General features: G+C 43.9%; 3 protein-coding genes across 3 annotated transcripts; 2 read left to right on the plus strand and 1 right to left on the minus strand.

Moving 5' to 3' along the window:
- Nucleotides 1-901: 901 nt before the first annotated feature.
- Nucleotides 902-5,056, plus strand: LOC112263737 (neuritin-like protein). The gene is made up of 3 exons (XM_024440282.2): nt 902-1,216; nt 2,200-2,347; nt 2,620-5,056. The coding sequence occupies exons 1-3, from the start codon at nt 1,030-1,032 to the stop codon at nt 2,927-2,929; spliced, it is 645 nt and encodes a 214-aa protein (XP_024296050.1). The 5' UTR covers nt 902-1,029; the 3' UTR covers nt 2,930-5,056.
- A 61-nt stretch (nt 5,057-5,117) lies between these two features.
- On the minus strand, nt 5,118-9,320 carry dnaaf1 (dynein axonemal assembly factor 1). Its single transcript, XM_042321094.1, has 10 exons — nt 9,049-9,320; nt 8,807-8,942; nt 8,619-8,710; nt 8,198-8,419; nt 7,700-7,866; nt 7,394-7,515; nt 7,109-7,275; nt 6,283-6,929; nt 5,990-6,055; nt 5,118-5,763 (listed from the first exon to the last, which is right to left on the minus strand). Exons 1-10 carry the CDS (start codon nt 9,173-9,175, stop codon nt 5,461-5,463), a joined length of 2,049 nt encoding a protein of 682 aa, XP_042177028.1. The 5' UTR covers nt 9,176-9,320; the 3' UTR covers nt 5,118-5,460.
- Nucleotides 9,321-18,462: 9,142 nt separating this feature from the next.
- slc38a8b (solute carrier family 38 member 8b) lies at nt 18,463-22,470 on the plus strand. Its single transcript, XM_024440772.2, has 10 exons — nt 18,463-18,981; nt 20,041-20,239; nt 20,408-20,564; nt 20,712-20,816; nt 20,969-21,026; nt 21,181-21,295; nt 21,545-21,692; nt 21,783-21,985; nt 22,133-22,184; nt 22,368-22,470. Exons 1-10 carry the CDS (start codon nt 18,793-18,795, stop codon nt 22,468-22,470), a joined length of 1,329 nt encoding a protein of 442 aa, XP_024296540.1. The 5' UTR covers nt 18,463-18,792.
- The last annotated feature ends 508 nt before the right edge of the window (nt 22,471-22,978 follow it).

Consider the following 22,978-nt stretch of genomic DNA (forward strand, 5'->3'; position numbering starts at 1 on the left):
GACACAGACACAGACACACACACACACACATCAGAGGGGCATAGCAGGTATCTCCAGAGGCAGACAGGCAGTCAGATTATTCAGAAGTTAATGGTTGTATTAAACCGCAGATTACTGTTGAGATATCGTTCCTCCCATGTGTGACTGTCTACAGATGTGAAACAGAATTGATCTATTAATGTACTCAGCGCCAGCCATCTGGGGGGCATGGAGGGTGGAGCAGGGGGCATACGGTAGGAAGAGGGTTGTTTAAACTGTCTGTAAAATATATTGTAGGAAGGGCTGGCATTGGACGTCGGGCAGATGGAAACTCCACATATGATCTGTGTGTGGGTAACTAATGTTGCCTGAACCCGGTCCCCCCTCCCTGTCCTCTGGGGGCTGAGTTTCCCAGAGGATCCTGTGATTCCGAGCTTGTCTCTCCCAGGTGGGCCAGATTCTCTAATCCTCAGAAGCGGGCCATCTGCCCGCTTCTTCCCAAACATCAGATTATTCAACCCAGCACAGCCCACCTCACCGCCCAAGAAAACAAGACATAGCCCCACTCAGGCAGAAACTGTCAAAATATACAGGACAGATTTACTGAGTAATTCTCAATAAACCCAGAATAAATTCTGTTCATTGAGAAATAGTAACTCCAAACATCTGGAATCTACAGGTCTGTGTTAGGAGTATTTCCCCTCTTTTGTAAGAAACTGTTTTGCAAACTATATGAAGCCCATATTTCTCAGGAGCTCTGCTCCCTCTTCTATCTCTCTACCAAATTGTGCTATGTGGTTTTTTTTACCTTCACTAAATGCCCTTAATACTGAGATTGGAAATGAGAATGCTCTAATCCAGTGTGCTATGATGTGACGTCCCTGGTCCGTTGCCCCCAAGCTTTCCACAGCTTGCCCTCCACCCCTCCCCTACACACACATCCCCTGGATGCAGCTCGTCGGCCCTTTGCTCTGTTAATCCCGTGAACACTCACTACGATCTGCCTGTATGCTCTGCTCTACTCTTGAGCTCTGATGATCCAACAAATGAATGACAGGACACCTCACTCTGAGAAGACACCAAAATTCTGTCCGGGATTATAACACTGCTGTGAACGTCATCAGATCAGAGCCCATTAATTGTGTGCTGGGGCTCCACTGGACTCAGTTGGGCCAGTTGAGTATGAGGTGCCATGCCTGCACCGTGACTTTCCTCCTGCCTGTTGCTCTTTACCTCTGTAAGGATGCCTTTCCCTTATCTATTTATGTATTGTATATCTATGTGTCTCTGTCTGTGTGTGTTGTAGTGATGTTACTTTAGTGCGGTGAGTGCAGTGTGACACTTCATAGGCAGCCTTTATCTCACTCTGCTCTTACTAGTTTCCTGTATTTTTTCTGTTCAATTGTTTTTGTTTATTAGAATATTTTAAACTGAAGCGATGGAATAAGTAGCAGGGCAGGAGTGATGGTTTGGTATGAAGTGATGGTAAGTTGGTCAGGAGAGGAGTGCAATGGTATGGGTGAAAAAGTATTTATTTCTGAATCCATTCGGAAATGAAGGAGAGAGGTTTTATGAAGTACTTATCCTAATGAAATACATGCTGTTCTAGCTTGTTCCGAACAGCGCAGTGTGTGTGTGTTTATTTGTGTGTGTGTGCCTCCCACTGTCGTCTCTCAGGGAGTTGTGGGACAGCTGTAGAATACTATCCCACTGAGTGCTGAGGATGGGGGCGGTACCTCCTCTAGTTTACGGAGTTACTAAAGGCCATAAGAATGTTATGTTGAGAGAGAGACATCATGCATGTTGTGCTAGGACACCAGAGCAAGAGATTAATTTGTAGTGTGTGTTGCATTCACCCCAACCTTCCCCCTGTGGTGATGCTCATCTTCATGTTCCTTCTCCACCCTCTCTCAGAGCTAATGTGTGTGTGTTTGTGTGTGATTATGTGGTTGTTTGTTTGTATGTTTGCCAATGTGTGTGTACATGTGGTTTACACACACACATACACACACAAAGACACAGACACACACACGTGATGTAACTGTAACATACAGTGTAACTGTAATATATAATGCAGGCTGATGAATGACCTTACTCCGATGCTAAAACCCCAGACGTAAATAAACAAATGAAAAGTAATCTATTAACAGCAGTGGACAACAGAGCTTATCTATCTACTGTAATTCACATTGATACTCTTCACTCCCTCCCCTCCCTCAGGTCTGGGCCCTGTGTGTTGGGCTGCTGCGCTCCCTAGCTCCTGTGGCATCATCTACAAGAGCTTTGCTCAGTGTCTCCTCACTCTGGGGGACAGTCTGGGTGACACACAGAAAGAGCAGAGCACACAGGACATTGACACAATCTGCAGGTGAGTCTCTCTCTCCCACTCCAAATTGACACCTACTCTGAATCACTCCAGCTCTCTTTTTATTCTCGCATATTCTCCCATCTCCTCTCGAAAACAACTGTTGTAAATGTTAATCTGACTAAATCACATTTTCAGTCACTCATACAGAATCAGACTGTAGCCCAACATGTGCTCCAATACCTGTAAACACACATACATCTCACTCCCTTACATGTCCCTCATTCACAACCTTCAGAATTCCTTAGAGTTTAGAGTTCCTTGCCCCCTTACAGATCATGGGATGCGTTCCATGTGTGTGCGAATGCGGCACTTGCCAGTTGTCCTGGAGACGCAGCGGCTGTGTGGGAGTCTCTGAGGCAAGAGTCCAGGAAGACCCAGTTTTCTGGAAACCTCTATGACATGTGTGCCAGCCGCACCACACTGGCACCCAATACACTGCCCGTGCCACCCTCCCAGAGGCCACCAACGTCAGACCAGACCAATCAAGAAACTCTAAAAGGGTACACACATCACCTTGGACCCGCCTACACCACGCTTCTGCTCTCAGCATGCATCTCTCTACTGCTCTTGCTCAGGATGTAGCCCTGGCCTCCCTCAGACTGCTATAGGTTCTCTGTGAGCCTTGTGTTTAAATGGACTGAGCATCAAATTAACCAACACACACTTGTAAAAAACCCTCACTCTAACACACACACAAGCACACTCCAAAATGCATGCCTCCTCCAACACGCATCCACACACACACAGAAACGCAAGAAAACACTCCCAAGCGTTATGGACATCATTATTATGCATATTATGTAAAATAGAGTTTCTATGTCAACCTCTCTGTGCAATTGTCTGTATACCACCTATCATTTATAAGAGGGAAGTACTGACATTACTGATACAGAGTTGTTCTATAATCTACATGTTGGGTGAACTCTGTTTTTATATGTGACATGTGTAGTGTGGCAATATTTGATACATGTATGTATGCATATATTATATATACCTCACATGCAACATGTAAATAAGACTAAGCAATAAGCCCATTAACTGAATTATCTGACTTCAGAAGATAAATAACAATATGCAAAAGACTATAGTTAAACCATGTGCAAGTATTATGCTGACTAATATCAAGGAACTGTCACGAGAAGTGAATATCAAAGCAAGTATTACTTAATAACTTTATGCAATGAATGGATTCACATACAATACATAAAGCTTAAGTTACAAAGCATTAGCAAGCATTCTAGGCATGGTCAGAGAGAGAGACAAAGAAACCATAGCTTGAGCCATGGCACATAGCTCATGGGAGAGGGAGAAAACAAGAAAGAAAGGCGAAGTATCTCACCACAGCAGTTCAGGAACAAAAAATAGAAAGAATGAATCTAAGATCTTTTATAACGTTTGAGTTGTTCGGATTCAGAATCTGAGTTGTTGATCAATAGCATTACGGTAAAATGAACTTCCAATCAGATATCAGACCTGTAAAGACAACAGAACCTCTGCTACCCAGAGGTGTGACAATGGGGGTTGGTGAGATGGGGGTTGGTGAGATAATTCTGAATTCCTTAGACAACACAGAGGAATCCTTGCATACAGTTGATAAGTCACTTTGGGGGCGGGCCAGCCACTTTCGTGTTTTTATGAGCTATAAGAGTTCACCTGTACAAAATGTATTTTACTCAGCCACCAGCTGACTAAATCCCTATATTCCCCAATCATTGATTCTTGCATTGCCTGCGTGGGCACTGGGCACGGAATAGCCACCACACACATTGTGCCTGTGGACTTATTATGTAATGATTCCTCATAATGTAAAAATTATATCAGAAGCTGCACTTCACTTACATGTTTGTCTTCATAGTTTCATGTGAGGTTGCTCAGAGCAGTTGCTTTAAGGGGTGCATGCTTTGTTTCATTCAATTGTAAGAAGTGAAATCAGACACACATCTGATTAATCCAGACAGTTAAATTGAATAATAATTCATGCATTCATTTGTAATAAAATATATTAACAAGAATATGTATGGTGTAGCGTGTAACGTGCAATGTGTGTGTATCCTGTATGTGTGTGTGTTTGTAATCTTTGCTCTTAAATCCTTTCATAACAGAAGGTCATGAGCAGATCAATTTAATCTGTCTTTGTTCCTGCCCAGCATCCCTCGATGCACCCTGACAGCCCATGTGTCAGGGTAGGGGAGGGAGGAGGGGTATAGGGAGGAGGAAACATGAAGACATGGTGAATTATGATGTGAACATGGTCATGAACAGAAACAAATATTTAGAGAACAGTAGACAATCCCATTTGTGCATGCGTGTGGCTATGACGAGAGAGATGAAGAGACAGGTGGATATATTTTTTGTTAATCCTCTTTTTGGTACCTTTATTTAAAAGACCCAATCTACTAAAATCTATTCTCTAGTCTCCCTGTGACCAGTATTTGACCTGAGCACTTGGCCCTGAAATCTCACCCTCAGTCCAGGGTAGATTAAATGATAAAGAAGAGATTCTATGTGTTTTTGCATTAGCAGGTCTGTAATAATACTACTACTAAAACTCGCAAAGACTTTGACAAAATAACTGTTCTTTAGGTTCACATTTCTGCATGATCATCATCATCATTATTCTATTTTCTAAACTTGTTTTTGTTTTTTATGTTTTATTTTCTGTAAGAATGGGCCAGTCTATTGCACATATGAGGTGCACATTTGGTACTTAAGTGCCACCTAGTGGTATATTTTAAGTATTTGCGTAACAAGCAATGAGACAAATTCCCCATACTGTACTATAACGTTTTATTTTATGAGCCCTGGCTATAATCTGCCTGGGATTATCTTGGAATGGATTTGAAGTGGAGTTTATGAACATTTCATTTAGAACACTGAGCCTGAGAATACAGAATATAAAGTATAACCAGTAACAGAACAGCTACGAATAACTAACAAAAAAACAAAAAAAATTGTTTAGTGCGGAAAATGTGTTGGGTGTAAACCCGTGGCTGCAAAATAGCTCCATAGCAGCTCTCTGTGCTTACATTGTACCTGTATTCAGCAAAACAAGGCTTTCCCAGATTGAACACCTAAACCTAGTGTTGTTAATGCTATCACAGCCTTCTGCAGAGTTAGTCCAGCTCCTCAATGAGACAACCTGGTTTTCTGGCTTCAGGGCTCTGCCTCTGTCTGGGTTCTCCCTGAGGGTCTGATATCACCAGCTCTGGGGCATCCCCCGCCTCTGGGTCCAATGCTACTAGGTGATTGGTGGGCGATTTGTTTGACGTGTTGTCACAGACCCTGAACAGTGAAGATGAGCTTGGATCTGAGGTAAGTGTGGTCTCTGTGGTCCACACAGTCCCACTCTGATGTATGATTGGATCTACATCGTTGTTCTCTCCTGAAATTACCTCTATCTTTGGCCGGAATACTTGCTGGAAACACAGGTGGTCAATTCAGACACAACACAGCTGACCCAAATTAATTACACTGCTGACTTAAATGCTGTGTTGACCTAATAAAATATTAGTATGTGAGTAATTTAGAGACTAATTGTATGTATTTGGAATATGCATGCTGACTATTGTACAATAAATTCTAAATTCTATTCTTTCTTTTGGATAATCAAAGTTACAGCCTAGTGTATGGTATGTAATGTACCTGAGAGGAGAAGATGCAGGTGCTGTCTGGATCTTCAACATTCACATCCTCCAGGTCAGGGAGATCCTGTAGAGTCAGGTGACCATTAGTCAGGGGACAAGGCTTTAGTGTTCTAAATGAAGGTTAGAGTCAAGAGCTAAATGATATGAGTCTGAGGCAGTCTGTGCTTTTGGATAAGATGCTGATGGAGAGGGACTAGATAACAACAATAAAAAGTTATTACAGTGTAATAATCACTCTATTATAGTGATAGTGACTGGTAATGCTTGGCTGTGGTGGTCAGTCTGACTCACATCAATACGAAGTGGTGGGCGTGGCTCCAGGTGGATGGTCTCCAGGTCCTCTGTCTCCTCTAGCTCAGTCACCATTGGTCCAGGACCGTGCTCTACAATCACCCCAGCTGTCTGAGACTCTGGCTGGCCACATACTGACTGCTCTTTCTCTAACTTCTCTCTCTTTGGCTGCCTTCTTTGTAGTTGTTCTCTCTTTGACTGGTTTAACAGTTCTTCCTTTAAGCTTTCTTCTGCTGCTTGCTCTCCATCTGGCTGTTCTCCCTCTTGGTCCTCTCTCTCTAGCTGATCTCTCTCTTGGTGCTCTCTCTCTAGCTGATCTCCCTCTTGGTCCTCTCTCTCTAGCTGATTTCCCTCTTGGTCTTCTCTCTCTAGCTGATCTCCCTCTTGGTCTTCTCTCTCTAGCTGATCTCTCTCCAGATCCTCTCTTTCTGGTTGTTCTCTGTCTAGCTGTTTCTTCAGTGGCTGTTCATTCCCTAGCTCCTCCTTTTCTGGCTGTTCTCTCTGTGTCTGTAGGAACTCTTCATGGGCCTCCAGACTGTCCTCCACAAATGCCTGAATCCTCTCCTCCCAGCCCAGGCTCTGATTCTGGCTCTGGTTCTTTTCACTGGGGCTCTCAAGTTCTGGAGTTGTAGTGGTCTCATACTCCCCTGGAAAAGGTCAACACACCCTTATCAAACCTTCTCTACGTTGTGTGTGTGTGTGTAGGAGGTTCCAAGTGGTGTGTGTGTGTGTGTGTGTATGTGTGTGTGTGTGTGTGTGTGTGTGTGTGTGTATGTGTGTGTGTGTGGGCACGTGCGTGTGTAAATATGAGAGTGTGTGTGCGTACCTCTCTCTTGCAGCTCTCTGACTCGCAGTCTCTCCCTAGCTTGGTCTCTGATGGTTGCCATGGCGTCCAGACTGTCCTGGATCTTCCTTCTCTCTCGTGTTTGCCATGATTCCCTCTCCCTGCGCTCCCCCTCTGGACCAGCTGTCCCCCACGCCTCCGCACACGCCCTTCATACCGCAACCACATGATAATCATACAGCAACCAAGGACCAACATCACAGAGCACACAATGACTCAACCAACCATTGACATACACAGGCAAACAGAGACAAACTGGTAATGCACCTGTCCTTTGGGAACACAGGTCGGTCATCCAGGTACGTGAGCTGTTTTAGACGCATGATCATAGTCTTCCTGTAGTATGGGATTTTCTTTATCACTTCATTTCCCATCAGGTTCAGCACGCGCTGAGGAGGAGGGAACAACAAGGGTGTAATCACACACACACACTTGGGTATATTATCAGCATGAAGCAAGAGTATTTGCATTTTATAGTCAGTGTGTCATGCGCATGGGCATACTAACGAATAAAGATGATATGATCTCTATTAGCATACAGTACTGTTTATCTGTGTGAGCATGTCTTCTCACCAGTTCAGGCATTCTCTCCAGCACAGTGAGGATGTCTGGGTCATCCAGCAGGTTGTGGGACATGTCCAGTACACTGAGGGAGAGGCACTGACTCAGATGCTCCACGTCTCCCACTGTCTGCAGCTTATTATGGGCTATCTGCAGGGTGCCCAGATCAGGGAGGCAGGCTGGGAAAATACTCACAAATCAGATAGATGGAGTTGTAACTGTATAACTTTAGACTGTCCCCTCGCCCATACCCGGGCGCAAACCAGGGACCCTCTGCACACAGACAACAGTCACCCACGAAGCATTGTTACCCATCGCTCCACAAAAGCCACGGCCCTTGCAGAGCAAGGGGAACCACTACTTCAAGGTCTCAGAGCAAGTGACGTCACCGATTGAAACGCTATTTAGCTCGCACCACCGCTTACTAGCTAGCCGTTTCACATCCATTACACACACACACACACTGAGATAGCAAGATAGGTGTGGTATGTAGAGTGAGGACAGACTCACCAATGTTTTCGATGGTGCGTATGTAGTTGTTGCAGACATTGAGGGTGCAGAGCTTGCTGAGTGGTTCTAAGTTCTCCAGATTGTGTATGAGGTTCTGGTGGAGGAAGAGGCAGCGTAGGTCTGTTTGGGCATGCAGGTTCTGAATGCGCAGCAGCCCGTTGCACTCCAGCCAGAGACACTTCAGCCCTGTGTACTCCTCCAGATTCTCTATAGTGGAGAAGCCTAAGAGGGGGCAAACATAAAACAAAACAAAAAAACAAATAACTACATTAGAATACTACAAGAACACTAACAGCATAGTTATATTCCACCTACAATTCTATATAGACCACACAAAGATTGTGATTTTAATTTCTATAAATGATTCATGCAACAATATATCTAAACCGTCCATAAACAACAACAACAATTCCACACATACCTTTGAAGTGCAAATACAGTGTGTCATTCAATCGAGGTGTCATGTAGAGTTTATTTTGTTTGCAGTGGTCCTTCAGAAATGTCTTTGTCATTCTGAGGAACATAAAGCGTCACTTGTTAGAATGCTAGACAGAACGAACAATAATGTTAGAAGACTACTGACAGCCAATTCCTAGCTTTTAAGATTACCTTGGACCTGAGTCCTTTTCCTTTTTCTCTTGTTGTTGGGCTTGTATGAGTTTGTCAACTTCTGTATGTGAGGACACACAACGGTCTCCTTCGATATCGTTTGGCAGGGGGCTGCAGTTCGCCGTGGGGGCCTCCTCTGAAGTGAGAGAGGAGTATAACTTTAGACATGGCTAGACACATGCGATTATTTAACATGCTGCCAAGTGCTGACTATTATGCTAAATTATAGTGAACTGTCTCACCTAGTTTACTGTAAGTTGTTGACATTGCGTTCAGCAATATTTCTGCATCTCCAGCTTGCAGGGTCGTACTGGAGTCCTCGCCACTCTCTTCTTCCACCTCACCGGATTCGAGGGGTTCAGGATGCATCGTCGATTGTTTTAAGTGATTACTACTTCTATATACTATTTACTTGTTTAGTTAACAGTTTGTGTTAACTTATTAGCCAGGTGTAATAACTTGTCATAAACTCCCTATCAGCTATTTTCCGGTAAAGCTTTTCTGTGTTTCCATAGCAACGGTGAACACCAAACGACGACCGCAATCCTCTCATGATTGGTTGTGCGAGCCAGAGTCATATTTCATTCAAACTTTATTTTTTATCAGGGAGTCATACTGAGACCAAGTTCTATTTTACAGATGAGCCTTGAATTACACAAATAAAATGAAATACATTATAAATAAACTAAGAAATTCGTCAGTATTAATGTGCGGATTCGATTATGCTAAACCGCGGGGCACTGGGTATGGCACGTTACGTCATCGGGTGATATCGGGAGGGAGGAGCGCTCTTCTCAAATCGAACAGTAATCTGCGCCGCTCGGTCATTTTGTCAACAAGGCAACATGGTGTGTACCGTCCAGAAATATACATCTCTATTCCATAAAATTGTTCGACTTTTCTAACTATTTTTCATTGGGAAGGCAGATAAACCGTTTTGATCCCTTTAGCATGGGAAACCACAGAATCCTAGTAATTACTGCACGTGCTAAATTAAGTCACTTTTGTTTTGAGCCGACTTCGCCTAGCTCACTCCCAGGAGGTGAGCCACCTCCAAATCGAATACAATCACCTTTCAGCCAACGGGATTAATCGAACCCCCTCGATGGCTCTGATATAAACTCATGTAGCCAAGCCGTCTTTACACTTAAACATTTTCATTCAGATGCCCTCAATCTCACACAAATCATCAAGGAACCCACCAGGTACAACCCTAAATCTGTAAACAAGGGCACCCTCATAGACGTCATCCTGACCAACTGGCCCTCCAAATACACCTCCGCTGTCTTCAACCAGGATCTCAGCGATCACTGCCTCATTGCCTGTATCCGCTACGGAGCCGCAGTCAAACGACCACCCCTCATCACTGTCAAACGCTCCCTAAAACACTTCTGTGAGCAGGCCTTTCTAATCGACCTGGCCCGGGTATCCTGGAAGGACATTGACCTCATCCCGTCAGTTGAGGATGCCTGGTCATTCTTTAAAAGTAACTTCCTCACCATTTTAGATAAGCATGCTCCGTTCAAAAAATGCAGAACTAAGAACAGATATAGCCCTTGGTTCACTCCAGACCTGACTGCCCTCGACCAGCACAAAAATATCCTGTGGCGGACTGCAATAGCATCGAATAGTCCCCGCGATATGCAACTGTTCAGGGAAGTCAGGAACTAATACACACAGTCTGTCAGGAAAGCAAAGGCCAGCTTCTTCAGGCAGAAGTTTGCATCCTGTAGCTCCAACTCCAAAAAGTTCTGGGACACTGTGAAGTCCATGGAGAACAAAAGCACCTCCTCCCAGCTGCCCACTGCACTGAGGCTAGGTAACACGGTCACCACCGATAAATCCATGATTATCGAAAACTTCAACAAGCATTTCTCAACAGCTGGCCATGCCTTCCGCCTGGCTACTCCAACCTCGGCCAACAGCTCCGCCCCCCCGCAGCTACTCGCCCAAGCCTCTCCAGGTTCTCCTTTACCCAAATCCAGATAGCAGATGTTCTGAAAGAGCTGCAAAACCTGGACCCGTACAAATCAGCTGGGCTTGACAATCTGGACCCTCTATTTCTGAAACTATCCGCCGCCATTGTCGCAACCCCTATTACCAGCCTGTTCAACCTCTCTTTCATATCGTCTGATATTTCCAAGGATTGGAAAGCTGCCGCAGTCATCCCCCTCTTCAAAGGGGGAGACACCCTGGACCCAAACTGTTACAGACCTATATCCATCCTGCCCTGCCTATCTAAGGTCTTCAAAAGCCAAGTCAACAAACAGGTCACTGACCATCTCGAATCCCACCGTACCTTCTCCGCTGTGCAATCTGGTTTCCGAGCCGGTCACGGGTGCACCTCAGCCACACTCAAGGTACTAAACGATATAACCGCCATCGATAAAAGACAGTACTGTGCAGCCGTCTTCATCGACCTTGCCAAGGCTTTCGACTCTGTCAATCACCATATTCTTATCGGCAGACTCAGTAGCCTCAGTTTTTCGGATGACTGCCTTGCCTGGTTCACCAATTACTTTGCAGACAGAGTTCAGTGTGTCAAATCGGAGGGCATGCTGTCCGGTCCTCTGGCAGTCTCTATGGGGGTGCCACAGGGTTCAATCCTCGGGCCGACTCTTTTCTCTGTATATATCAATGATGTTGCTCTTGCTGCGGGCGATTCCCTGATCCACCTCTACGCAGACGACACCATTCTATGTACTTCCGGCCCGTCCTTGGACACTGTGCTATCTAACCTCCAAACGAGCTTCAATGCCATACAACACTCCTTCCGTGGCCTCCAACTGCTCTTAAACGCTAGTAAAACCAAATGCATGCTTTTCAACCGTTCGCTGCCTGCACCCGCATGCCTGACCAGCATCACCACCCTGGATGGTTCCGACCTTGAATATGTGGACATCTATAAGTACCTAGGTGTCTGGCTAGACTGTAAACTCTCCTTCCAGACTCATATCAAACATCTCCAATCGAAAATCAAATCAAGAGTCAGCTTTCTATTCCGCAACAAAGCCTCCTTCACTCACGCCGCCAAACTTACCCTAGTAAAACTGACTATCCTACCGATCCTCGACTTCGGCGATGTCATCTACAAAATTGCTTCCAACACTCTACTCAGCAAACTGGATGCAGTTTATCACAGTGCCATCCGTTTTGTCACTAAAGCACCTTATACCACCCACCACTGCGACTTGTATGCTCTAGTCGGCTGGGCCTCGCTACATATTTGTCGCCAGACCCACTGGCTCCAGGTCATCTACAAGTCCATGCTAGGTAAAGCTCCGCCTTATCTCAGTTCACTGGTCACGATGGCAACACCCATCCGTAGCACGCGCTCCAGCAGGTGTATCTCACTGATCATCCCTAAAGCCAACACCTCATTTGGCCGCCTTTCGTTCCAGTTCTCTGCTGCCTGTGACTGGAACGAATTGCAAAAATCGCTGAAGTTAGAGACTTTTATCTCCCTCACCAACTTCAAACATCTGCTATCTGAGCAGCTAACCGATCGCTGCAGCTGTACATAGTCTATCGATAAATAGCCCACCCATTTTTACCTACCTCATCCCCATACTGTTTTTATTTATTTACTTTTCTGCTCTTTTGCACACCAATATCTCTACCTGTACATGACCATCTGATCATTTATCACTCCAGTGTTAATCTGCAAAATTGTAATCATTCGCCTACCTCCTCATGCCTTTTGCACACAATGTATATAGACTCTCTTTTTTTCTACTGTGTTATTGACTTGTTAATTGTTTACTCCATGTGTAACTCTGTGTTGTCTGTTCACATTGCTATGCTTTATCTTGGCCAGGTCGCAGTTGCAAATGAGAACTTGTTCTCAACTAGCCTACCTGGTTAAATAAAGGTGAAATAAAATAAAATAAATAAATAAATAAAATTGGTCAAAAGGACTGACAGTCAATCAATTTTTTTCCCCGAGATAAAAATATGAATATTTACACAGCATACAGCGATTCCAAAATAAAACTTGTATGTAATCAGTGTATCCTATTCTGAATAATACATGTATTGTCGACCACAAAAAGGCAGAGATCCTATACATCTAGTTTTATTTCTAGTTTTGTAATTCTATGCACTTATATGAACTAACTCTCACAGTAGGCTTATACAAGGCTACAACATGATTAGGCTACCAAAAACAAAGCAAGCCTTAAAGGGGCAATCTGAAGTTGCTTCATTCATCTGAATAAATTAAATGTACCCATTGATTCTTGAAGAAGATAACTTATAAATGCTGCATGAGTTTAGTTCAACTGTCATACCACATCAGAACCCAAAATACAAGCTTGTTTCAATCCAATGTTAGGAAACAAAGTACATGTAAATAAACACTATATAGCCTATAAACATGGTTAGAACTAGAATGTTGATATCGTGGATGCTCAATCCTTGATTCCATAGCTCTGTCTAAGAATGTGACATTGATTACATTTCTCCAGCCCTTTCCCTCAGCTTTTTACTGAAACAGGGGTGGGAATGCAGTTTGTTATTGTTTGAAATGCTGATTGACGCTTTTTAAAAATGTATTTACTAGGCAAGTCAGTTAAGAACAAATTCTTATTTTCAATGACGGCCTAGGAACAGTGAGTTAACTGCCTGTTGAGGAGCAGAACGACAGATTTGTCCCTTGTCAGCTCGGGGATTCGAACTTGCAACCTTTCGGTTACTAGTCCAACACTCTAACCACTAGGCTACCCTACCGGTTTAACGGTTCAATATGCAGAAATCTCTCCGCCATTTGCTGGTTGCTAACATTCTAATAGTTTTCTTAATTTCAGTTTATGTGACAAAACAAGAAATGCCCTGTATAGTGTAGAGAATCAGTATATCGTCTAAACTACATATGTTGTAGGCTAAAATACAGTCAGCAGGAAATGTTTTTTATGCTTGAACACACAACGTTTGTGACAGAATCAACTAAACATGTTTTTTTTTTACAACTGACGTCATAGGCTACATAGTGAGAGGTGCGTGAACCGTTAAATTGAGGGGTCAATTTGAAAAGCGTAGCTTTCTACGAAGACACCGAAATCCAGGTTTACAGTTGCAACCCGTTGTTCCACGCTAGTGCAGTGACATGAGCAAGACAGAAGGGGGCAACACGAGCATGCGGGCGCGAAGCTTCACTCAAAGGGAGCTTGACGCAGTGTCCCGTTCCTCTTATTTCCAGCGCATGTTACCAGAGGTAAATCAAATGCATTGCTATAAAACATAACATATCCACCTAAGCCTACATAATTGCACCATAGTGTATTATTCTCATCTGATATAAGTTGCAGTAAACATGGGAAAGTCAGTGCCTTAGCCTCACTTCTGTGCCAAAAAGGTCAAAGGCTGTAGGCAAAATGAACTGATTCTGGTCTATTGCCCCTCTAAAGACATGGCCAAATACAAAACGCAATGTAAAAGTGAGCACATTTCTAACAAAGATCTATGAGACTGGATGAACTCACTGCTGCCATGTAGCAACTGAGGGGGTAGGCTACAGCAAATAAATTAAATTGCATTTGTCACATGCACCGAATACAACAGGTTTACATAGACCTTACATAGACCTTACTTTGAAATGCTTACTTATAGCCCTTAACCAACAATGCAGTTCAAGAAATAGAGTTAAGAAAATATTTACCAAAGACACAATAAAATTACATAACAATAAGGAGGCTATATATGAGTCAATGTGTGGGGGTACAGGTTAGTCGAGGTAATTTGTACATGTAGGTAGGGGTAAAGTGACTATGCATTAATAATAAACAGCGAGTGGGAGGGGAGTCAATGTAAATAGTCCTGGTGTCTATTTAAATAATTGTTCAGCAGTCTCATAGCGCTCAGGGTAGAACCTGTAAAGGAGCCTTTTGGACCTACACTTGACGCTCCGGTACCGCTTGCAGTAGCAGAGAGAACAGTCTATGAGTTGGGTGACTGGAGTCTTTGACAATTTTTTGGGCCTTCCTCTGACACCGCCTAGTATATACACTACCGTTCAAAAGTTTAGGTGGTGGTTTTCTAGTGATCAATTTGCCTTTTAAAATGATAAACTTGGATTAGCTAACACAACGTGCCATTGGAACACAGGAGTGATGGTTGCTAATAATGGGCCTCTGTACACCTACGTAGTAATTCCAATAAAAATAAGCTGTTTCCAGCTACAATAGTCATTTACAATATTAACAATGTCTACACTGTATTTCTGATCAATTTTATGTAATTTTAATGGACAAAAAAATTGCATTTCTTTCAAAAAACAAGGACATTTCTAAGTGACCCCAAACTTTTGAACGGTAGTGTAGGTCCTGGATGGCAGGAAGCTTGGACCCAGTGATGTATTGGGCCATACACACTACCCTCTGTAGCGCCTTATGGTCGGATGCCGACCAAGGAACTTGAAACTCTTGACCCACTCCACTACAGCCCTGTCAATGTTATTGGGGGCCTGTTCGGCCCTCCTTTTCCTGTAGTCCATAATCATCTCCTTTGTCTTGCTCACATTGAGGGAGGTTGTTGTCGTGGCACCACACTGCCAGGTCTCTGACCTCCTTCCCGTAGGCTGTCTCATTGTTGTCAGTGATTGTTGTGTCGTCAGCAAACTTAATGATGGTGTTGGAGTCATGCTTGGCCACGCAGTCGTGGGTGAACAGGGAGTACAAGAGGGGACTAAGCACAAACTCCTGAGGGGTCCCGGTGTTCAGGAACAGCGTGGCAGATGTGTTGTTGCCTACCCTTACCACCTGGTGGTGGCCCGTTTGGAAGTCCAGGATCCAGTTGCAGTGGGAGGTGTTTAGTCTCAGGGTCCTTAGCTTAGTGATGAGTTTTGTGGGCACTATGGTGTTGAACACTGAGCTGGTGGGAAAGGGAAGTGTCCAGGTGGGAAAGGGAAGTGTAAAGTGCGATTGAGATTGCCTCATCTGTGGATCTGTTAGGTTGGTATGCGAATTGGAGTGTGTCTAGGGTTTCCGGGATGATGGTGTTCGTGTGAGTCATGACCAGCCTTTCAAAGCAGTTCATGGCTACTGACGTAAGTGCTACGTGGCAGTAGTCATTTAGGCAGATTACATCCGGGGCAGGGCTTGTTGTAAACCAGTACTCCTGTAGTTAAGCTATATGGCACTACCTCCTCTAAAATATGCTTCCAGGGACACTACTACCTCCAATGATGGCATTAGCCAACTGTTAATCACAGTTTTTTTTGTATACACAGCATGAGGAGCAAGGAAGGGTTTATGATGCTGTGTTCCATCTCAGGGAGGGGTATGAACCCAAAGTGTCACGTGATAACAAGGCTGTGAACCTTACACTGAACATTAATAAGGAGGTAAGTATTTACAAAGCTTCTTATCTGGGCCATAATCTTTCTGAAGATGTCTCTTCATTTTTGCCAGTCCACTTAGCATTTTGTCCTGTTGCACCAGGAAAGGGGTAGACGGGTGCCTGTCCTCTCATCATCTATGTACGGCTGGCATGTAGACAAACCCCTAGAGGCTCCCTACAAGAAGAATGCGCGCGTGCAGATGGTGAACAAGGGGTTCTTCCGATCCCGAGGGACCTGTATCCCACTAGAGACAGAAATGGGAGAGTTGAATGAAAAATGCAAACCTTAATAAAAGATGCAAAGTGAAATTTTATGCACTGTAGGATATATAAGCCAAACACATACACACACACTCGTATACATTTGCACCCGGAAAGACAGGAACTGGACAGAGATCAGCTAGAGAGCTAGCAACAAGAGGGTGAGAGGTCAGCAAGAGGGAGAACAAGCACAGCAGCAGAATAAAGTACTGATACTACGAGGTAACAACATTTAAGCTCTTGTTCTACATACCCAGAGTCAGATGAACTCATAGATACCATTTGTTTGTCTGCATGCAGTATGACATAGCGGTAGTTTTGTGAGTCAATGCTAACTAGTGTTAGCACAATGACTGGAAGTCTACAGGTATGGTAGCATTGCGAGAGAGAGCAACTACAAAAAACAGAGAAGCTAGAGAGAGTGGTCAGTATGTGGCCAGCCAAAATCTCAGACAGCTGAGGTGATCATAGATCAGGGTTGGAGAGTAACTGATTACATGTAAATAGTTACATGTAATGTGATTTTTTTTTCAACTGCTAATGTACTCATTTACATTATCAGCAAAAATATTGTCCCTCTCCATCAGTGTCTTATCCAAAAGCGCAGACTGCCCCAGACTTCTCTTGATTCTAACCTTAATTTAGAGCACTAAAGCCTTATCCCCTGACTAAAGGTCACATGACTCTCCACATGATCTCCCTGACCTAGAGGATGTGAATGTTGAAGCTCCAGACAGCACCTGCATCTTGTTCTGTCAGATACATTGCATACCACACACAATGAAATAGGAAGAACCTGAGATAATGTATTCTCTATTTTCTGACAGCCCTCTGCTGCATGCTATTTGTCAGGTCCACCTGAGAGATGACCCCTGACCTGCTCCTGATCCTAAAGTTCACATTACAAACAAGGAGGGTTTTCCATCTGTCAAAATGACAATTTGTACTTGTAAATCACAAACGTTTACCTGCTGATCATATAATTCATTTAATTTTGCAAGGATGGCCACGTGAGACTAGATCATCATAAATAAGCCACATTAAACCATGCAGTTGTCAGGTTCGCTGTCAGCACTCGTCACGTTATCCTATTTGCTCAAGTGATACTGTTTGCTTTTGGCACGAGTCACTCTCGTGCCGAATTCCTGTGAACATGCCGAATTCCTTTGAGCATATTTTACTCTCAGTGGGCCTATGTCGTCTGAGTTAACTCGAATTCTAGACGAATATCGCTCGCATCAATTTTACGCACATGCACCTTTATGTACCGCGCTCCTCTGTTCCTATACTAGCGGCTGCCAGCCACTGTTCTTCATATAACTGGACAAAGAGCTGATAATCACTCAACAGTCACCAGATACAAATGCAATCTGTCGATATAATCTACAACTATCATCAGAAATCAAGAGATATGAATCAGACAGTGGGGCGCAGCCAGACCCACTAGTTGGTCAGAAGGTTCAAATCAACATAGTACATGTAGATGTACTGTAGATCGAATTGCACTCAATACATGTTCTTCCTTACTATGGGTCATATTAGCTGGCTATCCCGGGGTAAAAACACTTTTAAAAACCCAGTACGTATATTTGACGAAAGGAAAGGACATCATAAAATATTCTAGTTTCAGTTACAGCACAATTAAAATTATCATTACCCCCTACTCGGAAAGTACGATATGAAACGATGATTTGAACCTTCTGACCAACTACTGCGTCAGACGGCGCCCCACTGTCTGATTCATATCCTTTATTTCTGATGATTGTTCTCGATTATATCGACTGATTAGTTCTGTATGGGGTAGTTCTGTATGGGGTGAAATAGGGCATATTATCCCGGGTTGAATCAACGTTGGTTACAAGTAATTTCAATGAAATTACGTGTAACAGACGTGGAAATTACATTGAATTTAAGTATGTACCCAGTGAGATTACAGGTGTCCCAGTCACACACAGACACACAGTCAGACACAAAATTACACACACACAGTAACGGTCGCAGCCTGGTGTCATATTTGTCACCTCAGAGTGAAATGTGTTGGCTGTTTTATTTGAGTCCACCTCGGATTCTCTTGTGTAATCATGGCGATGCGCGTGGATGCCTCATGGACAGAAAGAGCGGCCACCTAGGGTCGGCCTATATATACAGTATATATAGCACAAATGTATGAAAGACTACTTTTTCTTTCTGAAGCCATAACGCTGAGGACTCTATGGGACTGGAAACTTCAGCGACACTTAAATTAATCTCCTCACACTCTATAGCTATTTGAGGCTCAAGGCGCACTTGAAGGCAGAAGCGCTTTGAAGCGCAACCGTAACATCTGCCATCCCGACTCCAGGAAACTGTACTGCAAAGACGGACAGGGACGGTGACCTGTGTGGCCAAACATGGAAGAACTTGCTCGTGAGAGTATCAGCCTGTTGGCGAGATCTGCTTCGCACGCGGATCCCCCACGGCTCGGTTCGTTCGGTGCCATCTTCATCATGCTCAAATCTGCCCTAGGCGCGGGATTGCTTAACTTCCCGTGGGCTTTCGAGAAGGCGGGAGGAGTCAATAAAGCCATCAGCGTTGAAATGGTGAGCTCAATCAAAAAATCAAGAACCAAAATAGTGGGATTGTTCGAAAAAAAAGAGTAAAGTAATAAAACAGAAAAACATTTTTTTGTCCACACAATCAAGAAATGTGCTGTAACTTGGTGTCAATTCAATTAAACATACACTATGGGAAATATGTGGAAGTCATAGCAAATCAAATGTATTTATATAGCCCTTCGTACATCAGCTGATATCTCAAAGTGCTGTACAGAAACCCTGCCTAAAACCCCAAACAGCAAGCAATGCAGGTGTAGAAGCACGCACCTTGTTGCACCCTTCATTAAAGTCAAAATTAGTTTACTTCATCCTGTTAATACTTAAATGTTCTCATATTAGTTTGTGTGTGTGTGTCATAATGGTGGACTGGCCAACTGGCATACTGGGCAAATGCCAGATGGTCTGGTCCATTTCTAGCCCAGTGGGCCTGTTCTGCTTGTTTTTTTTTTGTTGCACAAAATGATCATTAACTGGCTAATAATGGGTGCCTTGAGGAAAAAATATGTTGGTGTGTTAGAAATGTCAGGACTGATTTCTGGTCCCAGTCTGCCCCTGTGTGTGTGTGTTTGCCTGTGTGAGGCCGCATACACCCATGGCCTAGGCCTGCTTTGTTGAATTTCCTCTCCTTGGTGTGAATGAGATGCATCTTTTCACATGTTAACTCTAATGAAGGGCTCATGGGTCAGGAGCCAGGCAGGCGCCCATGCATGCATACTGTAATAGCAGCAGTACCCACAACGAAGGCCTGCCTGTGTGTGTATTTGTGGTTCTTTCTGTATGTGTCTGATGGGTGGATGATTTACTCCATCAGGGCTACAACAAACAATTAGTTTAGTGGTTTCCATCTCACTGTATCATTGATGGGGAACATGGTTTTCATTTAAATTGCCAAGTGTGAGCTCCCTGTCAAACTTCTAGCACTTATCCAAACAATTTTAGGGATTCAATTCAGGGAGGAAGGGAGAATAGCACTGGAACCATTTATGTGCTCAGACATAATGATATCTGTACTGCAAAACACTCTCCTTCAACCCCGACCCCCAGGTATCACTGGTGTTCCTGATCAGCGGATTGATCATCCTGGGCTATGCTTCATCCATCAGCAGAAAGAATACCTATCAGGACGTGGTGCGAGAGGTGTGTGGGGGGGCCATCGGCCAGCTGTGTGAGGTCTGCTTCTGCTTCAACCTCTTCATGATCTCTGTGGCCTTCCTGGTGGTGGTGCAGGACCAGCTAGACAAACGTGAGTGATAACGTCCAGACCAGCATTGACACAGCATCACGCTGTTCCCACAATGGCCCCATAGCCACAGTTATAAATGGATGCTGTTATCTGATATACCGATAGAGCCACCAACGTCCTGAAAATGTTTTAACGTGTATCTATGAGTGTTTTCTGTATGTGTTCCAGTGTGTGTGTCTCTGTATGAGACGGTGACGGGGTCCTTAGAGGGCGAGATACCGTACCACTGGTACACGGACCAACGGTTCCACCTCTTCATCATGTGCCTCATCTTCATCCTCCCTCTCTCCATCCCCAAAGAGATTGGCATCCAGAAATACACCAGGTGTGTCGGTTGGAGCGGGGGTGCTTGCCTGTGTAATATGTCTTGTGCATGTCTGTGTGTGTTAAAAATTGGGATACTACATGGTTATTCAGACCCCCTATTTCCCCTCTCTTTCTTTGACTCTTTGACACTCTCTGTATCACTCAGTGTGCTGGGCACTCTGGCTGCTACATATCTCTGTGTGGCTGTCATTGTCAAATACTACATGATGGACGAACATTCAGCCGTCATTACCCCAGAGCACAGTGAAGGGTCAGTGAGTGTGTGAGTTGGTTTGTGTGAGTGTGTGTATGTATGTATGTGCATGTGTGTTTGTGTGCACGTGTTTCTTCGGCAAGTTTGAGTATACTTGTGCATATGATATGTGTGATAATATGTTATCCCCTGTCTTCTATGTTTTCTAGAAAAGATTCATGTGCCTCAATGTTCAGCGTCGTCCCCACCATCTGTTTTGGCTTCCAGGTACAGAACAATCTTTTAACTGTTTGAAGTCTGGAGACAGTATCTGTACTATAGGGTTATGCATTTTGATTGTGTGTGTGTTACACTGCTACAACACCTATACTATGTTTGTGTATTATTAGTATGTATATGAATGTGTGTTTGTGTGTTGCAGTGCCATGAGGCCTGTATAGCCATCTACAGCAGCATGGAGAACAAGAAGCTCTCCCATTGGGTGATCATCTCTGTGATCTCTATGTTCTTCTGTCTGCTCATCTACACCCTTACAGGTGAGCTGGCATGTCAATCATGGCATGGTCCCTCCTTCCTTGAAGTAAATCACTGATAAAAGTGGTTGGATTGGTGAAAGCAGTTGGATGGTTTTAGCGTTGAGCAGTGAATACCTCAAGGAAAGAAGGATGGATTTTAGGATGCAAGGAAGTATTCTAACAGGACCTGATGTCCAGCTGTTTAGTGCATTGTGGGAGCTATTGTAGGAGCTGTCAGGCTGTCAGACATATCCCTTTCTCTGTTCTTAGGTATCTTTGGCTTCCTGACGTTTGGGCGCACAGTGGCGGCTGATATTCTGATGTCATATCCTGGAAATGATGTGGTCATGATCATTGCCAGACTGCTATTTGGAATATCAATCATCACCATCTATCCAATTATACTTCTGTTGGGAAGGTAGGGTCCCACTTGGACAGCACAAGCAATTGTTTCTGTGTGTTACCATGTAACTGAGTCTGTGTGTGTAAATTTATGTTCACTGCACAGGTCTGTCATTCTGGACCTGATGTTGCGAATTCGTCGCCATCGGCGCGGTGGGGTCACACACTCGTTTGAGAACCGCTGCAGAGTGATTCTGACTGTCATCTGGATCACAATCACCCTCCTCATCGCCATGTTCGTCCCTGACATGAGTGAGGTCATCAGCGTTATCGGAGGAATCAGTGCCTTCTTCATCTTTATCTTTCCTGGTATGAAACAAAGTGTGTGTGTGTGTGTGTGTGTGTGTATGTAGGCATGTGTCTGAGGTTGTTTGTGACTCACATGCGTTCCTGTGTTGAGCTGATCCTGTGTTTGTGTAAAACTTGTGTCAACTAACATTGAGATGCGTGTTGCAGGGCTTTGCCTGGTATTCACTATGCAGTCAGAGCCTGTGTCACCCAGAGTCAGGTGAGTGGAGTAGTTTGAAGTTATGAGATCACCTGGTGGTTTTGAATTGAATCACAAAATGCCCACAAAACATGAGTTAAATTGCATACTATTGCATTACTATTGTAAACATTCATGAATGTACCTGATTCCACCCATTTCTTTCTCTTTTGTCCCTCTGTCTCTCTCTCTCCCTGTCTGCAGGGTGGTGTGCACTGTGTGGGGTGTGATTACTGTAATTGTTGGAGCCTTCATTTTTGGACAGAGCACTACCATTGCCATTATGGAGATCTTCCACAAATTCTGATAACCATCACCATCAGAACCACCAAAATCACCAGCACTGTCATCTTTGCCAGCGTCATTATCAATAAAACCACATCATTATGATTGTACACGGGTTCTGTTTGAGGTTCATCATGTTTTTAAAGTTGAGGTTCATGGGAGTCAGAAGTCAAGTCTAGAATAACATATTGATGTAGTGCTGCTATATCAACACTGCATTGGGAAATTGATCTATGTACAGTGGGGAGAACAAGTATTTGATACACTGCCGATTCTGCAGGTTTTCCTACTTACAAAGCATGTAGAGGTCTGTAATTTTTTATCATAGGTACACTTCAACTGTGAGAGACGGAATCTAAAACAAAAATCCAGAAAATCACATTGTATGATTTTTAAGTAATTAATTTGCATTTTATTGCATGACATAAGTATTTGATCACCTACCAACCAGTAAGAATTCCGGCTCTCACAGACCTGTTAGTTTTTCTTTAAGAAGCCCTCCTGTTCTCCACTCATTACTTGTATTAACT

Source organism: Oncorhynchus tshawytscha, linkage group LG04 (genome assembly GCF_018296145.1).
Source record: "Oncorhynchus tshawytscha isolate Ot180627B linkage group LG04, Otsh_v2.0, whole genome shotgun sequence".
Lineage (NCBI taxonomy): Eukaryota > Metazoa > Chordata > Actinopteri > Salmoniformes > Salmonidae > Oncorhynchus > Oncorhynchus tshawytscha.

Coding starts and splice junctions, on each gene's coding strand:
- dnaaf1 (XM_042321094.1), bottom strand. CDS start 9,175: ATGCATCCTGAACCCCTCGAATCCGGTGAGGTGGAAGAAGAGAGTGGC. Junction 7,276..7,393: donor CCTGTGTTCCCAAAGGACAG/GTGCATTACCAG, acceptor TGCGGTATGAAG/GGCGTGTGCGGAGGCGTGGG. Junction 6,930..7,108: donor CAGAGAGCTGCAAGAGAGAG/GTACGCACACAC, acceptor GACCTTTTCCAG/GGGAGTATGAGACCACTACA.
- LOC112263737 (XM_024440282.2), top strand. CDS start 1,030: ATGACAGGACACCTCACTCTGAGAAGACACCAAAATTCTGTCCGGGAT. Junction 1,217..2,199: donor GCCTGTTGCTCTTTACCTCT/GTAAGGATGCCT, acceptor CCCCTCCCTCAG/GTCTGGGCCCTGTGTGTTGG. Junction 2,348..2,619: donor GACATTGACACAATCTGCAG/GTGAGTCTCTCT, acceptor GCCCCCTTACAG/ATCATGGGATGCGTTCCATG.
- slc38a8b (XM_024440772.2), top strand. CDS start 18,793: ATGGAAGAACTTGCTCGTGAGAGTATCAGCCTGTTGGCGAGATCTGCT. Junction 18,982..20,040: donor AAGCCATCAGCGTTGAAATG/GTGAGCTCAATC, acceptor CCCGACCCCCAG/GTATCACTGGTGTTCCTGAT. Junction 21,027..21,180: donor CCATCTGTTTTGGCTTCCAG/GTACAGAACAAT, acceptor TGTGTGTTGCAG/TGCCATGAGGCCTGTATAGC.